Source organism: Tachypleus tridentatus, unplaced genomic scaffold (genome assembly GCF_004210375.1).
Source record: "Tachypleus tridentatus isolate NWPU-2018 unplaced genomic scaffold, ASM421037v1 Hic_cluster_2, whole genome shotgun sequence".
Classification (NCBI taxonomy): Eukaryota; Metazoa; Arthropoda; class Merostomata; order Xiphosura; family Limulidae; genus Tachypleus; species Tachypleus tridentatus.
Genome location: NW_027467782.1, coordinates 63,045,334 through 63,069,351, shown reverse-complemented (window position 1 = coordinate 63,069,351; position 24,018 = coordinate 63,045,334). Strand labels below are relative to the sequence as shown.

Sequence of the window (24,018 nt, the reverse complement as noted above, 5' to 3'; positions counted from 1 at the left end):
TAATCAGCATGAGCAGTAGGAATCAATGGTTTAGTGTTTCCATTGTAGAAAATAACTTTCATATGTCTTGATGATAAGTCTCTATTTTTGAGAATGTTTTGCAATACTTAATTATTCTGTTAGTGCACCAATATCTGTACAGAAATGCAAAGTATCTTATTTACTGAAGTGATAAACTTGTTCATAGTGTTAAGTCCTCATGGTACTTTGATAGAGACAAATCATGAGTCATATTTAATCCTTATGTGATCAGATGAGTCAGTTTAGGGTGTGGTACCACAGGAACAGAATTACTAAGGAATATGATTCATTGTCTTTGCAGGTTAACCTTTCTATTTACTACTGGATATGGCACTGGAAGACCATCCCCATGAAGTACTGGGTTCATTGCAGATGTAATATCTGAATATTTAATGTATTGTTTAGTGTGGCCTGAATATTTAAAAATATTAGTGATGTAAAACTAACAGTCATATTATCTTTCATTCACTTCATGTCATGGAAACTGTAGATGGCATACACTCTTATTGTTCAGCTACTGAGTCAAGCCAGATATGCAAACTGTAGAACGTATGTTAAATGTTTTTCTTGGTCATCAATTTTACTACAAAAGTGGTAAGTTTCCTTTACCTGTGTGTGATATCTTTCTTTCATGAAGCTGTATGGGTGACTTTTGCACCCTCGGGCTTTAGTTGTTCTGAAGGCACTCAGCATTTCAAACAATTTTCTAAAATATACAACTGAATTTATGTTTAGCTAGAGTTTTTAAAAGATAACCAAAAATGTGACATTTTGCAGAGTATTATATTATGGGTGTGATGGAAGGAAGATCAGATTTTGCTTTTGACTACATAGACTGAGGTAAAGTTACCAACTGAGTAAATGAGAGGCATCTGACTGCTCTCTTTTATGTTCAGTCGATGGACTTCTCGAATATTGTACTGAACTGACCATGTGAATGTTTTCTGATTCCTGGGTGGAGCAGATAAGTGTGGAAGTGAAATAAAAATGGTGCAATTCGCTGCAATTATATCGGGAACAAATAGCATATATGAACAATATGTTTGTAATGTAACAATAGTGCAATACAGGCAGTGTTTGAAGTTATCAAAAATGTATGCTAAAAGTGTCCCTAATTTTAAACTTAGTTTTATATCATACATAGCTACAAAAAGCTATCTCTACATATTGTCCCTAATTTCACAACATAAATCTATTGTGCTGAATTAAATATTTTACATGGTATTTCATATAGTGCTAATAAAGGTATTCAAACATTATAATGAATTAAAATCTAGAGATGATCGATAAATTCTGTAAACATTTTTGTAATCTGTGTCATCAAATTACCCTAATCTTTTGAGTTACCTTCTGTAGTAAATCTTTTTGTTGCCTAGCGATAATAGAAGAAGCTGTGAATTTTCTTTTTCTTATAGTAATATAAACGTGAAAAGAATTTATTAGTTACAATTTTATTACGCTGATTTTAAATACATTTAATAGCTTGTATATACATATGCGCACTCATACATTCAATATACAATAAAATACGAATTAATAGATAAAAGTATATACTTGTATTTATATTTTTAGTTTTAACAGTCAGATATTTCCTCCACGATATCCAAACTGGTACTAGACAGACCTATTACAATTTACAACGATATTTTAATACTAGGTACGAACTACCTTACAATACCACATTTAATTTTCCTTTACGAGATTCAACGTTTCGCTTTACAGCTTCTTTGAAGAGCTCCACTAAAAGAAAACTAAATTTGGTGTTAGAAGGTCGTTTATTACTGGTGTTAAAACATTTTTACACACCAATACGCATTACAGAAATTAAGTAATGAATTTACGCTGATAATGGTATTATTAATCATACAGGAGGACCACCAGATTTAGAACAATATAACACCAACATGTCTAATTAATTACACTCGGCCTTTGAAGGTTTGTACTATCATTTTCGTTTTGGGTTTCAGTGAACACTACTGAAGTTGTAAAGCGAAACGTTGAGAGTGTTAATTAAATAAAAACATTTTTGTGTTATAAGGTCGTTTATTTTTATTATTTGTAAGTCTTCTGTACACCAATATGCATTACAGGAACTAAATAAGATTTACAACAGTGTTATATTCTACCATCTAACAATACACCTCGACAACAGTATCTGAGAATGAACACAGAATGGTGGCTTATTCAGTTCTGGGGCTTCATTGAATTTCGACTCTTGCAATGCCCCTACTTGTATTTAAAACCTTTCCATGGCCGTTTGAAAACAATACTAAAATTTCACTGATCCAAATAAGCAAATTATGAAAAATAAATTAAAAACTAATATTTTCTGTCCTACGCATCAATACAGTTACGACATCAAACTATGATAAAAAATATATATGTTTACTAAGTTATCATTAGGAAATGACAAATATATATATAGAATAATTCCAAGTATACCCACGTGATAAAACTATTTTGTACCTGACGGAACTTGAAGTACTCTTTGACAGGGTAAGGTGTTCGATGTTATTACAGTTTAATAATGTAACGTGTTTGATATTAGTACAGTTCGACAGTGTAACTTGTTCCTTGAAAATGCATATTGATGGTGCAAAGTTTCTAAATGTATTATTTTTCAGATGACACGTGATTAGGGTACTGTTTGTCACTCTACATCATACTCTACATTCACTAATAATGACCCAGCTTACGATATAATAATTTACATTCTATAGTAATTGTCTAGCTTATCAGCATATTGTACTTTGCATTCTCTAGTAATGGCCTATCTTTTCACAGTATAATCTTTGCATTCTCTAGTAGAGCCTATCTTGTCACAGTATAATCTTTGCATTCTCTAGTAACGGCCTATCTTCTCACAGTATAATCTTTGCATTCTCTAGTAACGGCCTATCTTGTCACAGTATAATCTTTGCATTCTCTAGTAACGGCCTATCTTGTCACAGTATAATCTTTGCATTCTCTAGTAACGGCCTATCTTGTCACAGTATAATCTTTGCATTCTCTAGTAACGGCCTATCTTGTCACAGTATAATCTTTGCATTCTCTAGTAACGGCCTATCTTGTCACAGTATAATCTTTGCATTCTCTAGTAACGGCCTATCTTGTCACAGTATAATCTTTACATTCTCTAGTAACGGCCTATCTTGTCACAGTATAATCTTTACATTCTCTAGTAGAGCCTATCTTTTCACAGTATAATCTTTGCATTCTCTAGTAACGGCCTATCTTGTCACAGTATAATCTTTACATTCTCTAGTAATGGCCTATCTTGCCACAGTATAATCTTTGCGTTTTCTAGTAATGGCCTATCTTGTCACAGTATAATCTTTACATTCTCTAGTAACGGCCTATCTTGTCACAGTATAATCTTTACATTCTCTAGTAACGGCCTATCTTGTCACAGTATAATCTTTGCATTCTCTAGTAACGGCCTATCTTGTCACAGTATAATCTTTGCATTCTCTAGTAGAGCCTATCTTGTCACAGTATAATCTTTGCATTCTCTAGTAACGGCCTATCTTGTCACAGTATAATCTTTGCATTCTCTAGTAACGGCCTATCTTGTCACAGTAAAATCTTTACATTCTATAGTAGAGCCTATCTTCTCACAGTATAATCTTTGCATTCTCTAGTAGAGCCTATCTTCTCACAGTATAATCTTTGCATTCTCTAGTAACGGCCTATCTTGTCACAGTATAATCTTTGCATTCTCTAGTAACGGCCTATCTTGTCACAGTATAATCTTTGCATTCTCTAGTAACGGCCTATCTTGTCACAGTATAATCTTTGCATTCTCTAGTAACGGCCTATCTTGTCACAGTATAATCTTTGCACTCTCTAGTAACGGCCTATCTTGTCACAGTATAATCTTTGCACTCTCTAGTAACGGCCTATCTTGTCACAGTATAATCTTTGCACTCTCTAGTAACGGCCTATCTTGTCACAGTATAATCTTTGCACTCTCTAGTAACGGCCTATCTTGTCACAGTATAATCTTTGCATTCTCTAGTAACGGCCTATCTTGTCACAGTATAATCTTTGCATTCTCTAGTAGAGCCTATCTTGTCACAGTATAATCTTTGCATTCTCTAGTAGAGCCTATCTTGTCACAGTATAATCTTTGCATTCTCTAGTAACGGCCTATCTTGTCACAGTATAATCTTTGCATTCTCTAGTAACGGCCTATCTTGTCACAGTATAATCTTTGCATTCTTTAGTAACGGCCTATCTTGTCACAGTATAATCTTTGCATTCTCTAGTAGAGCCTATCTTCTCACAGTATAATCTTTACATTCTCTAGTAACGGCCTATCTTGTCACAGTATAATCTTTATATTCTCTAGTAACGGCCTATCTTGTCACAGTATAATCTTTGCATTCTCTAGTAACGGCCTATCTTGTCACAGTATAATCTTTGCATTCTCTAGTAGAGCCTATCTTCTCACAGTATAATCTTTGCATTCTCTAGTAGAGCCTATCTTGTCACAGTATAATCTTTGCATTCTCTAGTAACGGCCTATCTTGTCACAGTATAATCTTTGCATTCTCTAGTAACGGCCTATCTTGTCACAGTATAATCTTTGCATTCTCTAGTAACGGCCTATCTTGTCACAGTATAATCTTTGCATTCTCTAGTAACGGCCTATCTTGTCACAGTATAATCTTTGCATTCTCTAGTAACGGCCTATCTTGTCACAGTATAATCTTTGCATTCTCTAGTAACGGCCTATCTTGTCACAGTATAATCTTTGCATTCTCTAGTAACGGCCTATCTTGTCACAGTATAATCTTTGCATTCTCTAGTAACGGCCTATCTTGTCACAGTATAATCTTTGCATTCTCTAGTAACGGCCTATCTTGTCACAGTATAATCTTTGCATTCTCTAGTAACGGCCTATCTTGTCACAGTATAATCTTTGCATTCTCTAGTAACGGCCTATCTTGTCACAGTATAATCTTTGCATTCTCTAGTAACGGCCTATCTTGTCACAGTATAATCTTTGCATTCTCTAGTAACGGCCTATCTTGTCACAGTATAATCTTTGCATTCTCTAGTAACGGCCTATCTTGTCACAGTATAATCTTTGCATTCTCTAGTAACGGCCTATCTTGTCACAGTATAATCTTTGCATTCTCTAGTAACGGCCTATCTTGTCACAGTATAATCTTTGCATTCTCTAGTAACGGCCTATCTTGTCACAGTATAATCTTTGCATTCTCTAGTAACGGCCTATCTTGTCACAGTATAATCTTTGCATTCTCTAGTAACGGCCTATCTTGTCACAGTATAATCTTTGCATTCTCTAGTAACGGCCTATCTTGTCACAGTATAATCTTTGCATTCTCTAGTAACGGCCTATCTTGTCACAGTATAATCTTTGCATTCTCTAGTAACGGCCTATCTTGTCACAGTATAATCTTTGCATTCTCTAGTAACGGCCTATCTTGTCACAGTATAATCTTTGCATTCTCTAGTAACGGCCTATCTTGTCACAGTATAATCTTTGCATTCTCTAGTAACGGCCTATCTTGTCACAGTATAATCTTTGCATTCTCTAGTAACGGCCTATCTTGTCACAGTATAATCTTTGCATTCTCTAGTAACGGCCTATCTTGTCACAGTATAATCTTTACATTTTTTAGTAACGGCCTATCTTGTTAAACTATAATATGTTACATTCTGTAGTAATGATCTATCTTCTTATAATATTATAATTTACATTCTTTAATAATAGCCTAGCTTGTCACAATATCTTACTTTACACTTTCTAATGGCCTAGCTTGTTACAATATCTTACTCAACATTCTCTTATAATGCATTAGCTTGTCATAATATCATAATATACATTCTGCAATAATGACCTAGCTTTTCACGATATCATATTTTATAATATTTAGAAATGCCCTAGCTTGTTACTTTATATTCTTTAATAATAACCTTGCTTGTTACAGTATCATACTTTATATTCTTTAATAATGCCCTAGCTTGTTACAGTATCATACTTTATATTCTTTAATAATAACCTTGCTTGTTACAGTTTCATACATTATATTCTTCTGTAATGGATTAGCGTGTCACAATATCATAATTTGCTTTCTGTAATAACGTTCTATCGTGTCGTCATATGATAATTTAAATTCTCTAGAATTGCCGTAGTCTGTCGCAGTATAATATTCTACATTCTGTAATAATGGTCTAGCTTTTTACAATATCATTATTTACATTCTCTAATAGTGGTGTAGCTTGTCAGAATATAGTAATTTACATTTTTTTAGAAATGGCCTAATTTGTCACAATATAATACTCTCAATTCTGTAATAATGCCCTAGCTTTTCACAATACCATACTTTACGTTTTCTAATAATGATCATGCTTGCCACTATATAATAAGTTACATTATCTAGTAATGTCTTAGCTTGTCAGAATATCATAATTTACATTTTGTAGTAATAACTTAGCTTGTTACAGTGTCATTTTTTCTCGAATAATGGCCTATTTTGTCACAATATCATACTCTAAATTTTTTAATAATGCCCTAGTTTGTCAAAATATCATTCTTTATACTCTTTTAATGGCCTAGCTCAATGTTTTTCAAACTATGCGAGGACATTTTAGAATGTTAATATTATTTTCCTAAAACTGTAAAATTAAATCAGAATACTCTGTACAAAAATTAAAATATATCTTTAATATAACAGGTTTATCGCGTATTGGACCTTTTAATATTTTATTCTGCCTAACGCCAGACGATTTTATTTAGCTTAGGGGAAGTTCTCGCGGTAAAAGTGTTTATACAATCTCAATTAACATTAACAGTGGCATCACTGGTTGCTTGTAGATATTGCACCTTCTCAAGATCGTATGCGTCATTCGAGATGCAAGATAGCCTTGTAATTTTCATATGAAACATCGATGAACCCTGGGTTGTGATGCCATTTGTCTTATAAAAGCCAGAACTGGATTAGCTGCTAAATCTTGAACGAAATGAAACATGACGTCATAGCTGGAACTGGTCCAAATTTGAAACACTGTGATGCAATTAGATGCAGTATCAATTGTTTCAATTTCAAAGTATATTTATATGAAGATAACTATATATTTATGACAATTATAATTGGTAATTGTTAGGTAAGGTTAGGTTCATTTTTTTTTATAATTACACAAACTTGGTACCGAAATGAGCTCTATGACGTCATACGCCCTTATGACGTCATGTTTCAATTTGTTCGAGATTTAGACGCACATCAGATCTGGCTTAATATTTTGTTATTTGATTTAACATTTCTGTTAAAAAATGTAAACATAATAGGTTACCACTTTCCTTTAGAAAAACATATTATTCTAGCGGCCTAGCATTTTATCCACAATTTTTTTTCTGACTTCGTTATGGCAACATTGATCTTAGGTCAGCATGTCATTGTAAGATGATAAAACTCAAGTGCTTGAACGAGTTTTAATTAAGAAGCTATTTTGTTCCATGAAAATACTTTTGAAGTGCCAAAAGTATAAGAATACATTTTTAGAGAAACTAATAATTAGTTGTCACTCTTATAATGGGTAAGTGGTTGAATATCAGTAATAAATCTGATACGAGTAAAAAATCTTCCTAGGCCTAGGCCTAATACGAATTCATCAACGCAGGGTGATGAAACAAGAAGAGAAAGTGTGATGAAAGTTTTATTGAATATGGTTTTAAATGAACAGATAATGAAGATGGACCTAGTGGGTTGTGTATTGAATGTAGAACAGTCTTGAGTAACAGTAGTTTGCATCCAGCAAAGTTAAAACGGCATCTAGAAACCAAACACTCTGAATTAAAAATTCCAACTAAATGCAAGAAAAGCTACATTTCGTTCGTTTGTCCATCAGAACAACAAAGGTACTCTTATTGTTTCATATCGTGTTAGTTAACGGATTGCGAAAGATTTGATAAAACCAAGCGCAAAAGATTTGGTAGAGTGCACGATTGATGAGAAATTTCTTAAAAACGTTAACTCTGTGCCTCTTTTTGACAACTCGGTTTCTCAAAGAATCAAGGATATGTGAAGATGCAAAAGTTTCAGTCTTGCAGCACATATCTGATTTGTGTACAACTAGTGGGGAGTACTTCCCTCCTCACTTAGAAAAATTACTGTGGATTCAAAATCCCTTTGTTGACTTTGCAAATACCAACGATTTGCCTTTGAAAAAGAAAGAACAACTTATAGAAATTTAAACTGATTACACCCTAAGAACAAACTTTCAACGGGGAAAAAAATCACAAAACAAGTGACAGAGCTTTGAAAATTTCGATGCGTTTTCCAACAACATATATTTGTGAGCAAACATTTTCACTGTATACAGCTACAAAGACTAAATTTAGAAACAGGCTAAATATTGAAGATAATTTGCGCTTACAGGTAACACCTATAACTCCAAATATTAAACTACTTTGTGAACAAAAGCAAATCAATTCGAGCCACTAAGAAATAAATAAGTACACTGTATCATAGTTTATATACTTTAGTAATTGCCTAGTCTGTCAAAATATCAGTTTTTGGTTTAGTAATGGCCTAGCTTGTCATAATATCATAGTTTTGTTGTTTAGTAATAACTTAGCTTGTCATAATATCATAGTTTTTGTTTGTTTAGTAATGGATTGACTTGTCACAATCATGTTTTACATTCTTTAGCAACGGTCTAACTTGTCAAATATAATAAATAAAACAGGTGAAACATTATTGGGCTAATTGCTCAGGATATAGCATTTTTTCTTTATGAAATATTAGCTTATCACAACATCGTATTATTATCTAATGATGATCTAGTTTGTCGTTTTGTGTTCTTTTAGGGTGCAGTTTTTGAGGTTATGAGCGAGTTCCTCAATAAAAGTAAATAAGTGAAAATATATATTGTTTCAAACTCACAGAACGACATCCTTGATCTAAAATGTTTAAACAGATTTATACATTGATCATAAAACTGGTACTGTTCCTGATCAAAGTGATGGAATCATTTTTGAGGACTCAAACAGGCGTCGCTGACAAGTCTTACATAGATTTCATTGTGATATAGCATATTTAAAACTTTGTTGTTCAATAGGTATACAAATGATGGGTAATTTAACATTTCGACAGTCAGAAACAAGTATCACCATTATTTAAAACTGTTTTAGAAAATAAACAAAATAGACATGTTACGTTACAATAAGATTACAGTATTTACAGCACAAAATCAGTTTGAAAACTGATTACATTAAGTTATTTTGAACATATAATAATGGAAAAAGTTTAAAGCAACGAGCGCGGGTCTTTTCTAGCACTTGACATATACCATAGTGAAGGTAACCAATAGCTGCAAGAAACAAAACTATCAAATAACGTTTCAAAATACCTCTCAAGCTGCTTCTAATGGATACAACTCTTCTCAGTATTGAATTTGTCTTTTCAAGCAATAAGATTGTGTACATTGTATGCCAAATTCCCTAGTAAATTTGTGATGTTTCAAAAACAGTAAAATGTTTTTAAAAATTTAATGAATCACAAGAAAAGGTACTTGGAAGTTTTTGGAAGGGAAGTCCACTTTGTGGAAACATTCAGTTATTAACATTGTAATAAACTTATTTAATATAATAAGCCCATAAGTACTTGAGCATTGCCTTAGCATGTCAGTATAGGTTTAATTATGCTAAGTAAAACAAAGTTATTTCTAATCATTTCGATTTTTGTTTTTGTTTATTTCATTCATTCAAGGAAATCAAGTGAAAATCTGGTTTTTTATGGGACTTGATGAAAATCGGCTGTAATATGTTTTATGGGACTAGGTGTAAACCGGTGGTATATGTTTTCATGGGCTTGATATAATCCAGTAGTACTAACAACTACACGATTTTCTGTCTTTCGGTTGAAAATTCGTCAACTTTCCTATAATAGGAATCTTATCAGTTAACGAATTTCTTTAAAATTGGTTTCAAATCTAACCAGCTCGCTGTGTCCATCACAGTAGGTCGTGAAAAGGTTGGATAATAACAAGGCTACCAAGGAAATAGTTCCTCCTATACAGAAGACAATTAACCCTGTTCCTTTACATATATCAAGATTTTCATTGAAAACCAACGCCGAGCGATCTATAATTTCAAAATCTGCTTGGAAGCCAACAACTACACGTCTTTGAGGAAGGAAGTAGCCAAGTAGAAGCAGAATTAAGCCTAAAATAAGTAAGACAAGGCCAGTGGAAAAGATTATCTTCCAGAATGTAGCTTTGTTACATCTGTTTTTTGGTCGGTCAAGAACTGATAGTTATACTCATCAAACTCTTCATAAATATCAGGAGTTTTCACCGTCAAATCTTCATAAAAATTATTTAGATATGACCTAACGCCAAAAAAAGAAACGCCATAATCCTGTTCCTTACTTACTGACTCACATGATTCAGATTTTCCTGAGTCATGTCGACCTGTTTCCCAATGATACTCTACTGCCATCTGTACCTTATGTTGTTCGTTTTCGTTTACATTTTGCCCTTGTGGTTCCGTTCCTTCGTAGTCCACACTATAATTATAAAATAAAGTAATTCGATTACAAAACACTTTTAAAATACATAATAATCTGGACATGAACAATTATTATTATAACAAAGTAAACAATCATGTAACAAATAACATAGAACTATATAAACCACATTTTCCAGTCAACATTATTAACAGCAACACTAATAACACATATGACTACAATACTCTATTACTCACCAAAAAAACACACTAACTGAACTCAAACAAGCAATCAAAAATTCAAAACACAAAGCACCGGGAAATAATGGAATATAAACAATTCTTCTCAGAAAAGGCACTCCAAAATTATTTGACCACCAATTAGCTGTATTTAATTTATCTTTATACTCTGGATACGGCCCAGTTTCTTGGAAGCAAGTTAATATTTTAATGTTCTACAAAGAAGAAAAACCAGCTAATAAACCAAACAGTTATCGACCAATCAGCCTGATCAACTATGTAGGCAAAATTCTTGAAAGAATAATAAGTAATAGACTCTCCACATTTTTGGAGATGATTTCAAAATTATCAGTGGAATAAAACGGATTTAGAAAATATAGACAAACAACAGATCACTTAATTAAATTAACTTAGACAAACAACATATCACTTAATTATATTAACGGAAACAATAATAAACATTTTTATTAAAAAAGAATGAACTGTCGCGTTTTTCTTTGATATCGAGAAAGCATTCGACACTGTATGGCACGATGGTCTTCGATTTCGTATGAATGAAGTAGGACTACCGTGTGGAATTATTAATGCGCTGGTTATCTAACTTTTTGGAAAATAGAAAATGTAGAATAAACGTAGAGGGAACTTTCTCGGAGTTCTTCACTCCAGAAGCTGGAGTTCCTCAAGGAGGGGTGGTTAGTCCTATTCTCTTCATCATGTATGTAAATAATATGCCACTTAAAGACCCAAATCATGGATACTCGTCACAGTTCACTGATGATGTAACAATTTGGAAAAGTTCCCTTACACCCGAAATAGTAGCCACTAACTTACAACCACAACTAAATGGATTATGTGAATATTGTGAAAAATATAGAATCAAAATAAACACAGCAAAGACACAATTAGTGATATTTTCAAACTCAACAAAACATCAAAAGTTCAATCACAGATCTACATGAACGAAGAGCTTCTCAAACTGTTACATCTGCAAAATTTCTAGGACTAACATATTATTGCAAACTTACCTGGACAAAACATGTAAATTTGGCGAAGAACAAACTATGCTAGAGTCTAACTGGTAAAAACTACGGAACAACACGAGAAAACATTAAAATATACAAGACATACATTAGACCAGTAATAGACTATGCAGCTCCTGCATGGATCATTATAAGTGAAAAACAAATACAAACCAAACTCCAAACATTACAAAATACACTAATTACATCAGCATACAGAGTACAAACCACTTCCTTAAAGTTCATGCACAATTACTCAAACACACAAACAATACCAGATAGACTTCTACATAGTACGATAAAATATTTTGATAAAAATTGGCAAAAAAATGAGTTGTTATGCGAACTAGACAGATATTGCATATATGATGCTGAGAGACCTAAACACCTCTCCCCGTTAAATTTGTACATTAGATCTTCAAGATAAAATCAAATTTAAAATAATAATAATAAAATAGTGCTAAAATAAAACAAACCACCTACGTTCTAGACTTATTAAAAAGGAAAGAAAGAACAATATACATGGACATTGCCCTGTAAAAGGCCTGAGTTAGAGTTATGCTCATCACTCTGGCCCTCTGTATTTACTTTATATATATTAATAAGTCCACTCAAACAATGTAAAGGAAGGAGGAAGAGGTCTAGTGTACCTGACCCTCCTGGACATACAAATATATATTCTCAAACATTTAGAGAGAGCAAGTATTGTAAATCTCGCAGAAAACAAAATTGGGATGAATGCTCCCTCTGCTAATCTCGTTTATGGAGTTAGTACTAAGTGAGGTTCTAACAAAGTAGTAAGTGATTATTAAATATAACAAAGAATGTCCGAAAGCTGGTTAACTACAATTAAAGTACGTTTTGGACCAGGATATTTAGCAAGAGAGGTTATTAATTTTTTTTAAACAAATAACAAATGCGTGAAATAATAATTAGAAACTGACAGTAGATATGTTTATCGATAGAATAAAAACATACTGAAGCTCCTTATGAAAATGAGAGACGTAGAAAGTATAGTGAAGAAGACTTAAATCATGGCTAAGGTAAAACTAAAGTGGATTTTCCGTTTTGCTACTGTGCCGGATAAAGTTTGTTTGTTTTGAATTTCGCACAAAGGTACACGAGGGTTATCTACGCTAGCCGTCCCTAATTTAGCAGTGTAAGACAAGAAGTGTTTGTGTTTTTACTATAGCAAAGCTACATAGGGCTATAACAGAGTCTACTAAGGAGAACTCTTGATTTTAGCGTTGTAAATCTGTAGACTTACCTCTGAACTAGTGGGGGGGCAAGACAAGAAGAAAGGCAGCTAATAATCATCACCCACCTCTACCTCTAAGGCTACTCTTTTAGCAACGAATAGTGGGATTGAATGTCACAATATAATGCTCCCACGTCTGAAAGGATGAACATGTTTAGTTTCACGGGATTTAAGCCCTCAACCCTTAGAATAGTGGTGGAGAGCCCTAAGTACCTGGCAATCACATAAACACAGTATATTAAAACTTTAGTATGGATTTTCCGTTTTAGTGTTAAATCAGAGAAAAACTAGAAACTGTTGCATCTACAAGGAAACTTTAACCCAGACTTTAAAAACACTGAATCACAAAAACAATAAATGTACCCTCATGGTGACGTTACACGTGTGAGAAATTTTGACTATAACATTTAGCTCCAAACCTGTGATAGTGTTATTAGAAGAAGCATAGTAATGTTAAATATACAATGTCATTATTATTGTTTGTTTTTTTCACGTGATAAGTGTATGACTTTTTACAAACTTAAAGTAGATAAATATTAGGTTGAGGAATAATTCGTGAGCGTTTTTAAATAATTTCATTCAAGCATTACATGCAAGACTATACAATACTTCAATGCATGAACACATTACACCCAAAACATTTATTATGATACTTTATTTCATGTAATACCTAGGTATATAGTATGCATTGTTGTAAACGAAATTGCAAGAAATTAAATGCGAAAAGCAGATGGTGTCGAAAATGCTCGATTTTTTCCACTTGACATTCCATTTAATGAGCTGAAAATGAAAGCAAAAATTAAAGACATATGAAAATCAAACACACCATCTATTAGAGCAAAAAATTATCTACCAAATGACATGAAATATTTTGCTAAAGCGTTTAATTTATGAATATATTTTTTTAACTTGAAAAAACGCTCACGAATTATTCCTCAACCCAATAAATATATTAATACATATCGGAAAAAACTTCATTTCTTGTTACGTTACGGGCAGACGTCATTTCGCCAGGCAGCACATACTATGTTATACAAAAGTTAGATCCTAGTCCTAGGACTGAATCTGAACAAACTGAGAAGCCCAAACTTTAGAATTAATATTTCACTTTACTGTCCAGTTACAGGAATACTAGAAACGTGAAATTTAGAGTGAACTCGCCATTTTGCACGGAGCGAAATTGAAAACAAAGTGTAACAGGCCTAGCGAAAGTCATCTGTCCAAACATATAACAAGTGATAAACCTTTCATATTCGACGTATGAGTTAACTTTTTTTCTGAATTGTTCATTTTCATGTTCTTGTGGAAGAATATTTAAACAAAAATGTGGTTGTACTGAAATTAAATTCATATTTTTGTCTATCTTGTCGTTCGTTTTGATAAACAAATGTTCGTCATGAAACTTGAACTGTAATAAACTTATCAAATATATTTTTTTCTCTCTCTCTTGTAAATGTTTTTATAATAAATTAGGATTTTGTCATCACAATAATTTTTTGCTTCCCAGTTGTTCAGCGGTAAATGTGAAGTCTTACAACGATAAAACTAGATTTGGAAACACGTGGTGGATACAGTACGTCGCGTAGATTAATAGCAAACAGAGATTTATAGTTTTGTTTTGGAATTTCGCACAAAGCTACTCGAGGGCTATCTGTGCTAGCCGTCCCTAATTTAGCAGTGTAAGACTAGAGGGAAGGCAGCTAGTCTACACCACCCACCGCCAACTCTTGGGCTACTCTTTTACCAACGAAAAGTGGGATTGACCGTCACATTATAACGTCCCCACGGCTGGGAGGGCGAGCATGTTTGGCGCGACTCGGGCGCGAACCCGCGACCCTCAGATTACGAGTCGCACGCCTTACGCGCTTGGCCATGCCAGGTCCGAATTTATAGTTTGCAAGAAGTGAATTACGACCTCTTACCAGTAAGCACCCTAATGGTGGCACAGCAGCATTTCTGCAGACTCACATCGCTAAAAGCCGGGTTTCGATACCCGTGGTAGGCAGAGCACAGATAGCATATTGTGTAGCTTTGTGCTTAATTCTAAACAAACAAAAATTCTACCAGCAAATCAAATTTAACAGTTTTTGAAAATTGGTGACATAAAAAGTAGTATTAGAACAGGTTTTTGCATTTTGTTAAATAGCATTTGGTGGACTTAAACGTAATTGATTTAGACACAAAAACAACACAATAGATTACACCAGTCAAGGCTCTAGCCATTCGAGTGAAGTTTGTGCTCATACCAATATGTCACTATAATTAATATTTACTTTGATAACGTTTTTTCTTGATTTCAAATATAATAAAAAAGTATATTTAAGATTTAGACAATACCAGGCCAGTTTCTTCGTTTGAATCTTCGTCATGGTTCAGCGGAAGATAAACTGTTTCCATTTCTAAGCATCATACCGCATTGGTTATAAGTGTTTCTTACAGGTGACAAACATCAGAGCTACAAAATAATTAAATTATCAGAAACAATAACAAAGAGAAAACATTTGTCTAGTGCAAAACTAGACAAAAAAAAATTCAGAAAAAAGAAAAGACATGAGATAAGAAGAACAATGAAACATATAACATATAATAATAAGAACAATGAAACATATAACAGATATAATAATAAGAACAATGAAACATATAACAGATATAATAATAAGAACAATGAAACATATAATAGATATAATAAGAACAATGAAACATATAACAGATATAATAATAAGAACAATGAAACATATAACAGATATAATAATAAGAACAATGAAACATATAACAGATATAATAATAAGAACAATGAAACATATAATAGATATAATAAGAACAATGAAACATATAACAGATATAATAATAAGAACAATGAAACATATAATAGATATAATAATAAGAACAATGAAACATATAATAAATATAATAAGAACAATGAAACATATAACAGATATAATAATAAGAACAATGAAACATATAATAGATATAATAATAAGAACAATGAAACATATAATAGATATAATAAGAACAATGAAACATATAATAGATATAATAAGAACAATGAAACATATAACAGATATAATAAGAAGAACAATGAAACATATAATAGATATAATAATAAGAACAATGAAACATATAATAGATATAATAAGAACAATGAAACATATAAAAAATATAATAAGAAGAACAATGAAATATATAATAGATATAATAATAAGAACAATGAAACATATAATAGATATAATAATAACAATGAAACATATAACAGATATAATAAGAAGAACAATGAAACATATAATAGATATAATAATAAGAACAATGAAACATATAATAAATATAATAAGAACAATGAAACATATAACAGATATAATAATAAGAACAATGAAACATATAATAGATATAATAATAAGAACAATGAAACATATAATAGATATAATAAGAACAATGAAACATATAATAGATATAATAAGAACAATGAAACATATAACAGATATAATAAGAAGAACAATGAAACATATAATAGATATAATAATAAGAACAATGAAACATATAATAGATATAATAAGAACAATGAAACATATAAAAAATATAATAAGAAGAACAATGAAACATATAATAGATATAATAATAAGAACAATGAAACATATAATAGATATAATAATAACAATGAAACATATAACAGATATAATAATAAGAACAATGAAACATATAATAGATATAATAATAAGAACAATGAAACATATAACAGATATAATAATAAGAACAATGAAACTTATAACAGATATAATAATAAGAACAATGAAACATATAATAGATATAATAATAAGAACAATGAAACATATAACAGATATAATAATAAGAACAATGAAACATATAATAGATATAATAATAAGAACAATAAAACATATTATAGATATAATAATAAGAACAATGAAACATATAACAGATATAATAATAAGAACAATGAAACATATAATAGATATAATAAGAATAACGAAACATATAATAGATATAATAATAAGAACAATGAAACATATAATAGATATAATAAGAACAACGAAACATATAACAGATATAATAAGAACAACGAAACATATAATAAATATAATAAGAAGAACAATAAAACATATAACAGATATAATAAGAAACAATGAAACATATAACGGATATAATAAGAAACAATGAAACATATAAACAGAAAGACACATGAGATATAATAACAACAATGAAACATATAAAAAGAAAGACACATGAGATATAATAAGAAAAACAATGAAACATATAATAGTTATAATGAGAAGAACAATGAAACATATAATAAAACAAAACTAGATCACTATTAACAGACAAATAACTATACAACCGAACATATTGTTTGAGTAGTTGAAGAAATACACATATATATATATATGTACAAGGAATTTTAAAACTAGATAGAGAAGAAGCCTAATTAGAATAATATATATATATATATATACTCATATTAGTTTGTTATAAAACGTAAAAAGCAAAATAAACAAAAACGCTGTACTAATTGAAAATATCCCAAAGTATAAGTTATAATGTGAAACTATAAAATGTACCCTAGGTTTTGGAGGTGACTGGAAACTAGAACCCATATTGTGGTGGGGATACACCGTTTATGAGTCTTAACATCCATTCGCCAGTATCACATAATAAATAAAAAGAGTAACAATCAATACAGAAATAGTTTGTTTTTTTATTTTTTGAATTTCGTACAAAGCTACTCGAGAGCTATTTGTGCTAGCCGTCTCTAATTTAGGAGTGTAAGACTAAAGGGAAGGCAGCTAGTCATCACCACCCACCGCCAACTCTTGGGCTACTCTTTTGCCAACGAATAGTGGGATTGACCGTCACATTATAACAACGCCCCCACGACTGAAAGGGCGAGCATGTTTGGCGCGACGGGGATGCGAACCCGCGACCCTCAGATTACGAGTCGTACGCCTTAACACGCTTGGCCATGCCGGGCCTACAGAAATAGAAATTAGAGAGCGAGATGTGGGTGTTCAAGTCCACAACTATCATGTTCCAAACAAGCCTTTATAGAAGGCAAGGTGTACATCCGCATAAAGTAGTCCCAATTTGTTAAATGACCTTATTCATAATTAAAAATAGTTATTAGAAATGTTAAATAAAAATTTTCTAATTTTTATTCCTTTATATTTGTTTAACAAATTCTCATATTTGTTACAGAATAGTTTAAAAATTTAACTTAAAGTTTCTTTATTAAATCCATTCACTATTAATTTCTGTGTCAGTATTTCAACATAACTGATAAAATATTGTAATTTATGACAAATTTTACAATATCTGATGACTGCAAAGTTACAGTGCTTATAACAGAACGGTTCGGTACATTACTATTAAAAGAGGGTAAACCATAAATTGGAAAGGCAAAATATTTTCTTTTATTAGAAATATTTGCATTGATATCCTTACCAATTATTTTAATTTCTAAATATAAATAATATATTTTTGTATTAGATATTGAAGTATTTTCAATTTATAATTCTGCTGGATAAACAGTGATAACAACATTAGTTATTTCAGGATTATTTATACTAATTAAATCATCTATATATCTGTAAGGTAATGTAAATATATCTGCATTTGTGTAGTTTTCAACGAATATATTCTCATAATAGTAAAAGGATAAATATGTTATACAAGTAGAATAGTTAACTCCTATTGGAATTCGTATTATTTGTTTAAAAACTTGTTTATTGAAAATCATATAATTATTATAAATGCAGGAAGTTAATATTTCTTTTACGTTTTGGAGCTAAATTTTCTTTTTTCTCAGTTCTATAAAAGGAAACCAGAATGCTATATTAATGAATTAAAGAAAAAGATTAAATCTTTTATTGGAGTCATGGTGTACAATATGGTAAAATCAAATGTTTGAATGTAATTTCCTTGTTCACAGTTTTTAGATATTCTAAAATAGGTGGATTATTTTTTATTATCCAAAAAATGTGGTTTTATTATTAACACATATCTGTTATTTTGTCAAGAACATATTAAGTAATTTATTTAATAATAAAGCCAGTCGTTTGATAATTGTTCTTATTGAATTGGAAATAAATCTAAATTTATGTAGTTTGGGAATAGCATAAAGAAACGATAAATCTACATAAGAATTTTGTTTAAAATAAAGATTATTATAATATTTAACGAAATTATTAATTACTGTTTCTTTGAATTGGTTAACAAGTTTAAATGTTTGTGTACAATTGATTTCTTTTATCACAATTATTGTATAAAACATTTTACAAATGATACCAGTGTTACAGTTAGCCTTATCAATAGGAACTACTTTTCTTGCAGTTCTTGTATCGTCTTTTTTAACTGATGAAACGATAAATCTGTTTGGTATTTCTTTAATTTTATACTGGATAATTTTACTTTTATTTTTTAAGTAGATACAACTTTCATTCCAGAAACCATCTAGGCGGATAAGATGTAATATATTTAAGTTTTAAGATATATTAATCAACATTGTTTTCATTATATTTTAGAATATTATTTTACTACATTTTGTGTCTATTCTGTATTTAGATCCTTTTTGAGTATTTCAAGTAATATTTTATCTTTTATAATATTCAACTTTCCAGTAACAATATGTTTATGAAAAGTATCAATAAATAAACTATTTTTCCACTCACAAGGGAAGTTATTAACTTAATCTACATTTAGATTAGTTAAATAAAACGTTTATGAATATATGGTATTGGTTTGGTATGAATTTCGCGGAAAGCTACTCGAGGGCTATTTGTGCTAACCCTGCAGCTAGTCATCACCACCCACCACCAACTCTTTTACCAACGAATAGTGGGATTGACCACACCATTATAATATCATATTTTATAATGCCTACAAGTGAGTGTTTGTATGATCGATATTTTATAATGCCTACAAGTGAGTGTTTGTATGAACGATATTTTATAATGCCTACTAGTAAGTGTTTGTATGATCGATATTTTATAATGCCTACAAGTGAGTGTTTGTATGATGGATATTTTATAATGCCTACAAGTAAGTGTTTGTATGATCGATATTTTATAATGCCTACAAGTGAGTGTTTGTATGATGGATATTTTATAATGCCTACAAGTAAGTGTTTGTATGATCGATATTTTATAATGCCTACAAGTGAGCGTTTGTATGATCGATATTTTATAATGCCTACAAGTAAGTGTTTGTATGATCGATATTTTATAATGCCTACAAGTGAGTGTTTGTATGATCGATATTTTATAATGCCTACAAGTGAGTGTTTGTATGATCGATATTTTATAATGCCTACAAGTAAGTGTTTGTATGATCGATATTTTATAATGCCTACAAGTAAGTGTTTGTATGATCGATATTTTATAATGCCTACAAGTGAGTGTTTGTATGATCGATATTTTATAATGCCTACAAGTGAGTGTTTGTATGATCGATATTTTATAATGCCTACAAGTAAGTGTTTGTATGATCGATATTTTATAATGCCTACAAGTGAGTGTTTGTATGATCGATATTTTATAATGCCTACAAGTGAGTGTTTGAATGATCGATATTTTATAATGTCTACAAGTGAGTGTTTGAATGATCGATATTTTATAATGCCTACAAGTGAGTGTTTGTATGATCGATATTTTATAATGCCTACAAGTAAGTGTTTGTGTGATCGATATTTTATAATGCCTACAAGTAAGTGTTTGTATGATCGATATTTTATAATGCCTACAAGTAAGTGTTTGTATGATCGATATTTTATAATGCCTACAAGTAAGTGTTTGTGTGATCATTTAGAAAATCACCTTTATTACATTAATTAATACTTTTATTTTGGGAATATTAAATTGGTAAATCCTTTAACAAAATAATGTACATACACTAACACTAGCATAAAAACTATTATCCAGATAACTATAAAATTATGAAAAATTCACTCATTTTTATTAATTAATTTCTTTACCTCTTGTCTTCTGATTTTTATGAGAAAAAATTAGAAGTACAAAAATCATTATTCAAGTTTAAAGCAGTAGAATTATTAAAATATTGGTTTTATCCATAAGAATATAATGTTCCTAGCTTCAAAATGTAGAAGTTTTCTCGTTGAAGTCTATTGGTGCCTTCATTAACAATTTCTCATATTGTCATCTTAACAGAGGTAAAAGGATGAACCCTGAAATGTTTTAATTCTATATAATTCATTTAATTGTTTTTAACTTGAGATCTATGTGAATTTATACGTATATGCAATGCGTGTGAAGTTCGACCCACATATTCCATTTTACATTTAGTACATGTTAATAGATAAATTACATTTTTGATTTTACGAAATAAATTTGTGTAAGTAATAGGGTGAAACGTATTTAGAGCAGGACATGTGAGGCATCTTTTGTTATAAAATTTATAACAATATAATTACTATAATCAGCTCACTAGGCTTAATTATAGTTTCACAATATCCCATTAGTTAAGGTTATGACACTTAACTTCCTAAACATTGAACAATGTAATGGAAAGAGTGACATAGTCAGCGACAATTCACACACATTGAATAAATGTTAGTGAAAACGGATAGGGTCATTTTACAACTTGGCACTACTTTATGCGGAAATGTGTGCATCCGCATAAAGTAGTGCAAAGTTATTAAATTTCCTTATTAAATGAACTTATTTACCCTAAATGATAGTAACTTATTTCCTTTTTCTTATTTTTACATTAGTTAAGTTTTATTATTCTTTTCTTCTTTATTTTGGAGAGCAGTCGCTTTCTCACAACTATTTGCAGGCAGTGAAGGGCGGTATAGATAGATGTGGGACGTTGTGAGCTCGAGCACCCACATTTCATCCTCCGAATTTCTGTTTCTATATCGATCTACTCTTTTATTTCTTATGTAAGACTGGCGAATGGATGTTAAGACTGATAGACGGTGTATCCCCACCGCAATACGGTCCTAGTGTCGCAGTCATTTCAAAACCGATGGTACATTTTATAATCCCACATTATAACTCGTACCCCGGGTCTTTTCAATTATTGAAGCGTTTATTGTTTAATTTATTATTGTTTCAGCTTGTTTTTTTTAAGTTAGAACAAACTAATATAAATAAAATTTAACACAGTCTTTCCTTGTGATTTTACTTGTTTAACTTCATTAAAATGTATTCATTTTCACTAAAATAATATACTTACTTCGATTAGTAGTTGAACAAGTAAATTAAAACAGGTAACTGTACACGTATGTACACTTAAATACATCGTTAATTAGACATGTAAATGAAAACAATAAAGAATGACAGATTGGTAAAAGGTAAATGGGTAATTGGTTGTTTGTGTAGAATAGCAGTCTCTAAAAACTGTCCCTAATCTTGAACTTAGAGTTGTGTACCATACATAGCTACAGAGGAGCTATCTCTACATATTGTCCCCAATCTTGAACTTGTAGAGTTTTGTATCATACATAGCTACACAGGAGCTGTCTCAACATATTGTCTCTAATCTTGAACTTGTGGAGTTTTGTATCATACATAGCTACAGGAGCTGTCTCTACATATTGTCCCCAATCTTGAATTTGTAGAGTTTTGTATCATACATAGCTACACAGGAGCTGTCTCTACATATTGTCCCCAATCTTGAACTTGTAGAGTTTTGTATCATACATAGCTACACAGGAGCTGTCTCAACATATTGTCCCTAATCTTGAACTTGTGGAGTTTTGTATCATACATAGCTACACAGGAGCTGTCTCTACATATTGTCCCCAATCTTGAATTTGTAGAGTTTTGTATCATACATAGCTACACAGGAGCTGTCTCAACATATTGTCTCTAATCTTGAACTTGTGGAGGTTTGTATCATACATAGCTACACAGGAGCTGTCTCAACATATTGTCCCTAATCTTGAACTTATAGCGGAAAGACATGTAGTCAACTGCACCTACCCCCAATTCTTGATACAAGAGTATAGTCTGACATTCTCTCACTTACACCTAAAGAGCAAGTTTTCGTTGCTATGGTTCTAAGATTTACAGTTCGGTCGTATAAGCATAAAATATTTTTATACGTAAGACCAATAAATGTGTGTAAATATAGATGGAATGGAGAAGACTTAAAACAGGCAAACAATTTAACAGAGTAATATACGACTTAATATTCTTTATTCAGGTCCTTTATCTCGCTACTAACAACTGATGTAGGGTTAAACCTCTTGATGATATCAACTGGAATGATCGAAGTAGCTTTATAACGTTAGCTGTACAGTGTCATCATCTCTCTGTAGGATGGTGGAGTCTTGTTCTACCCACTAGAACCAACATTCATTATGATTTTAAGTACTTCAACTGACATCGTATATAACATATCATGATGTAAAAACATAGATTAAAATCTTATCCAAAGCGTCGAGATGTAAATCTTAATGTACCCAGATATAAACCAAGACATCATGGAGCAAAATAAGTAAAGATGTAGAAACCTACACTGACATCTCATTTAATACTTTACCAGGTAAAAAAACCAAGACTAACATATTACCGTGTACGTTACAATGTAAAAGTTGAACTAATATTAAATACGTTACAAAGTAAAAAAGTTGAACTAATACGTTACAATGTAAAAGTTGAACTAATACGTTACAATGTAAAAGTTGAACTAATACGTTACAATGTAAAAAGTTGAACTAATACATTACAATGTAAAAAGTTGAACTAATATCTAATACGTTACAATGTAAAATGTTGAACTAATATTTAATACGTTACAATGTAAAAAGTTGAACTAATATTTAATACATTACAATGTAAAAAGTTGAACTAATATTTAATACATTACAATATAAGAAGTTGAACTAATATCTAATACGTTACAATGTAAAAAGTTGAACTAATACGTTACAATTTAAAAAGTTGAGCTAATATCTAATACACTACAATGTAAAAAGTTGAACTAATATTTAATACGTTACAATGTAAAAAGTTGAACTAATATTTAATACGTTA

The 24,018-nt window shown here is 31.1% G+C and overlaps 1 protein-coding gene across 1 annotated transcript in view; it reads right to left on the bottom strand.

Annotated features, from left to right (window-relative positions):
* Window positions 1-1,770: 1,770 nt before the first annotated feature.
* The window catches only part of LOC143242652 (uncharacterized), a 30,902-nt gene continuing 8,654 nt past the window's right edge, over window positions 1,771-24,018 (bottom strand). Inside the window, exons 2-3 of the mRNA XM_076486127.1 lie at window positions 15,353-15,470; window positions 1,771-10,559 (exon numbers count right to left, since the gene is read on the bottom strand). Coding sequence (XP_076342242.1) covers window positions 10,250-10,559; window positions 15,353-15,384 — 342 coding nt within the window. The 5' untranslated portion in view covers window positions 15,385-15,470 and the 3' untranslated portion in view covers window positions 1,771-10,249. The remainder of the gene's footprint in view (window positions 10,560-15,352; window positions 15,471-24,018) is intronic.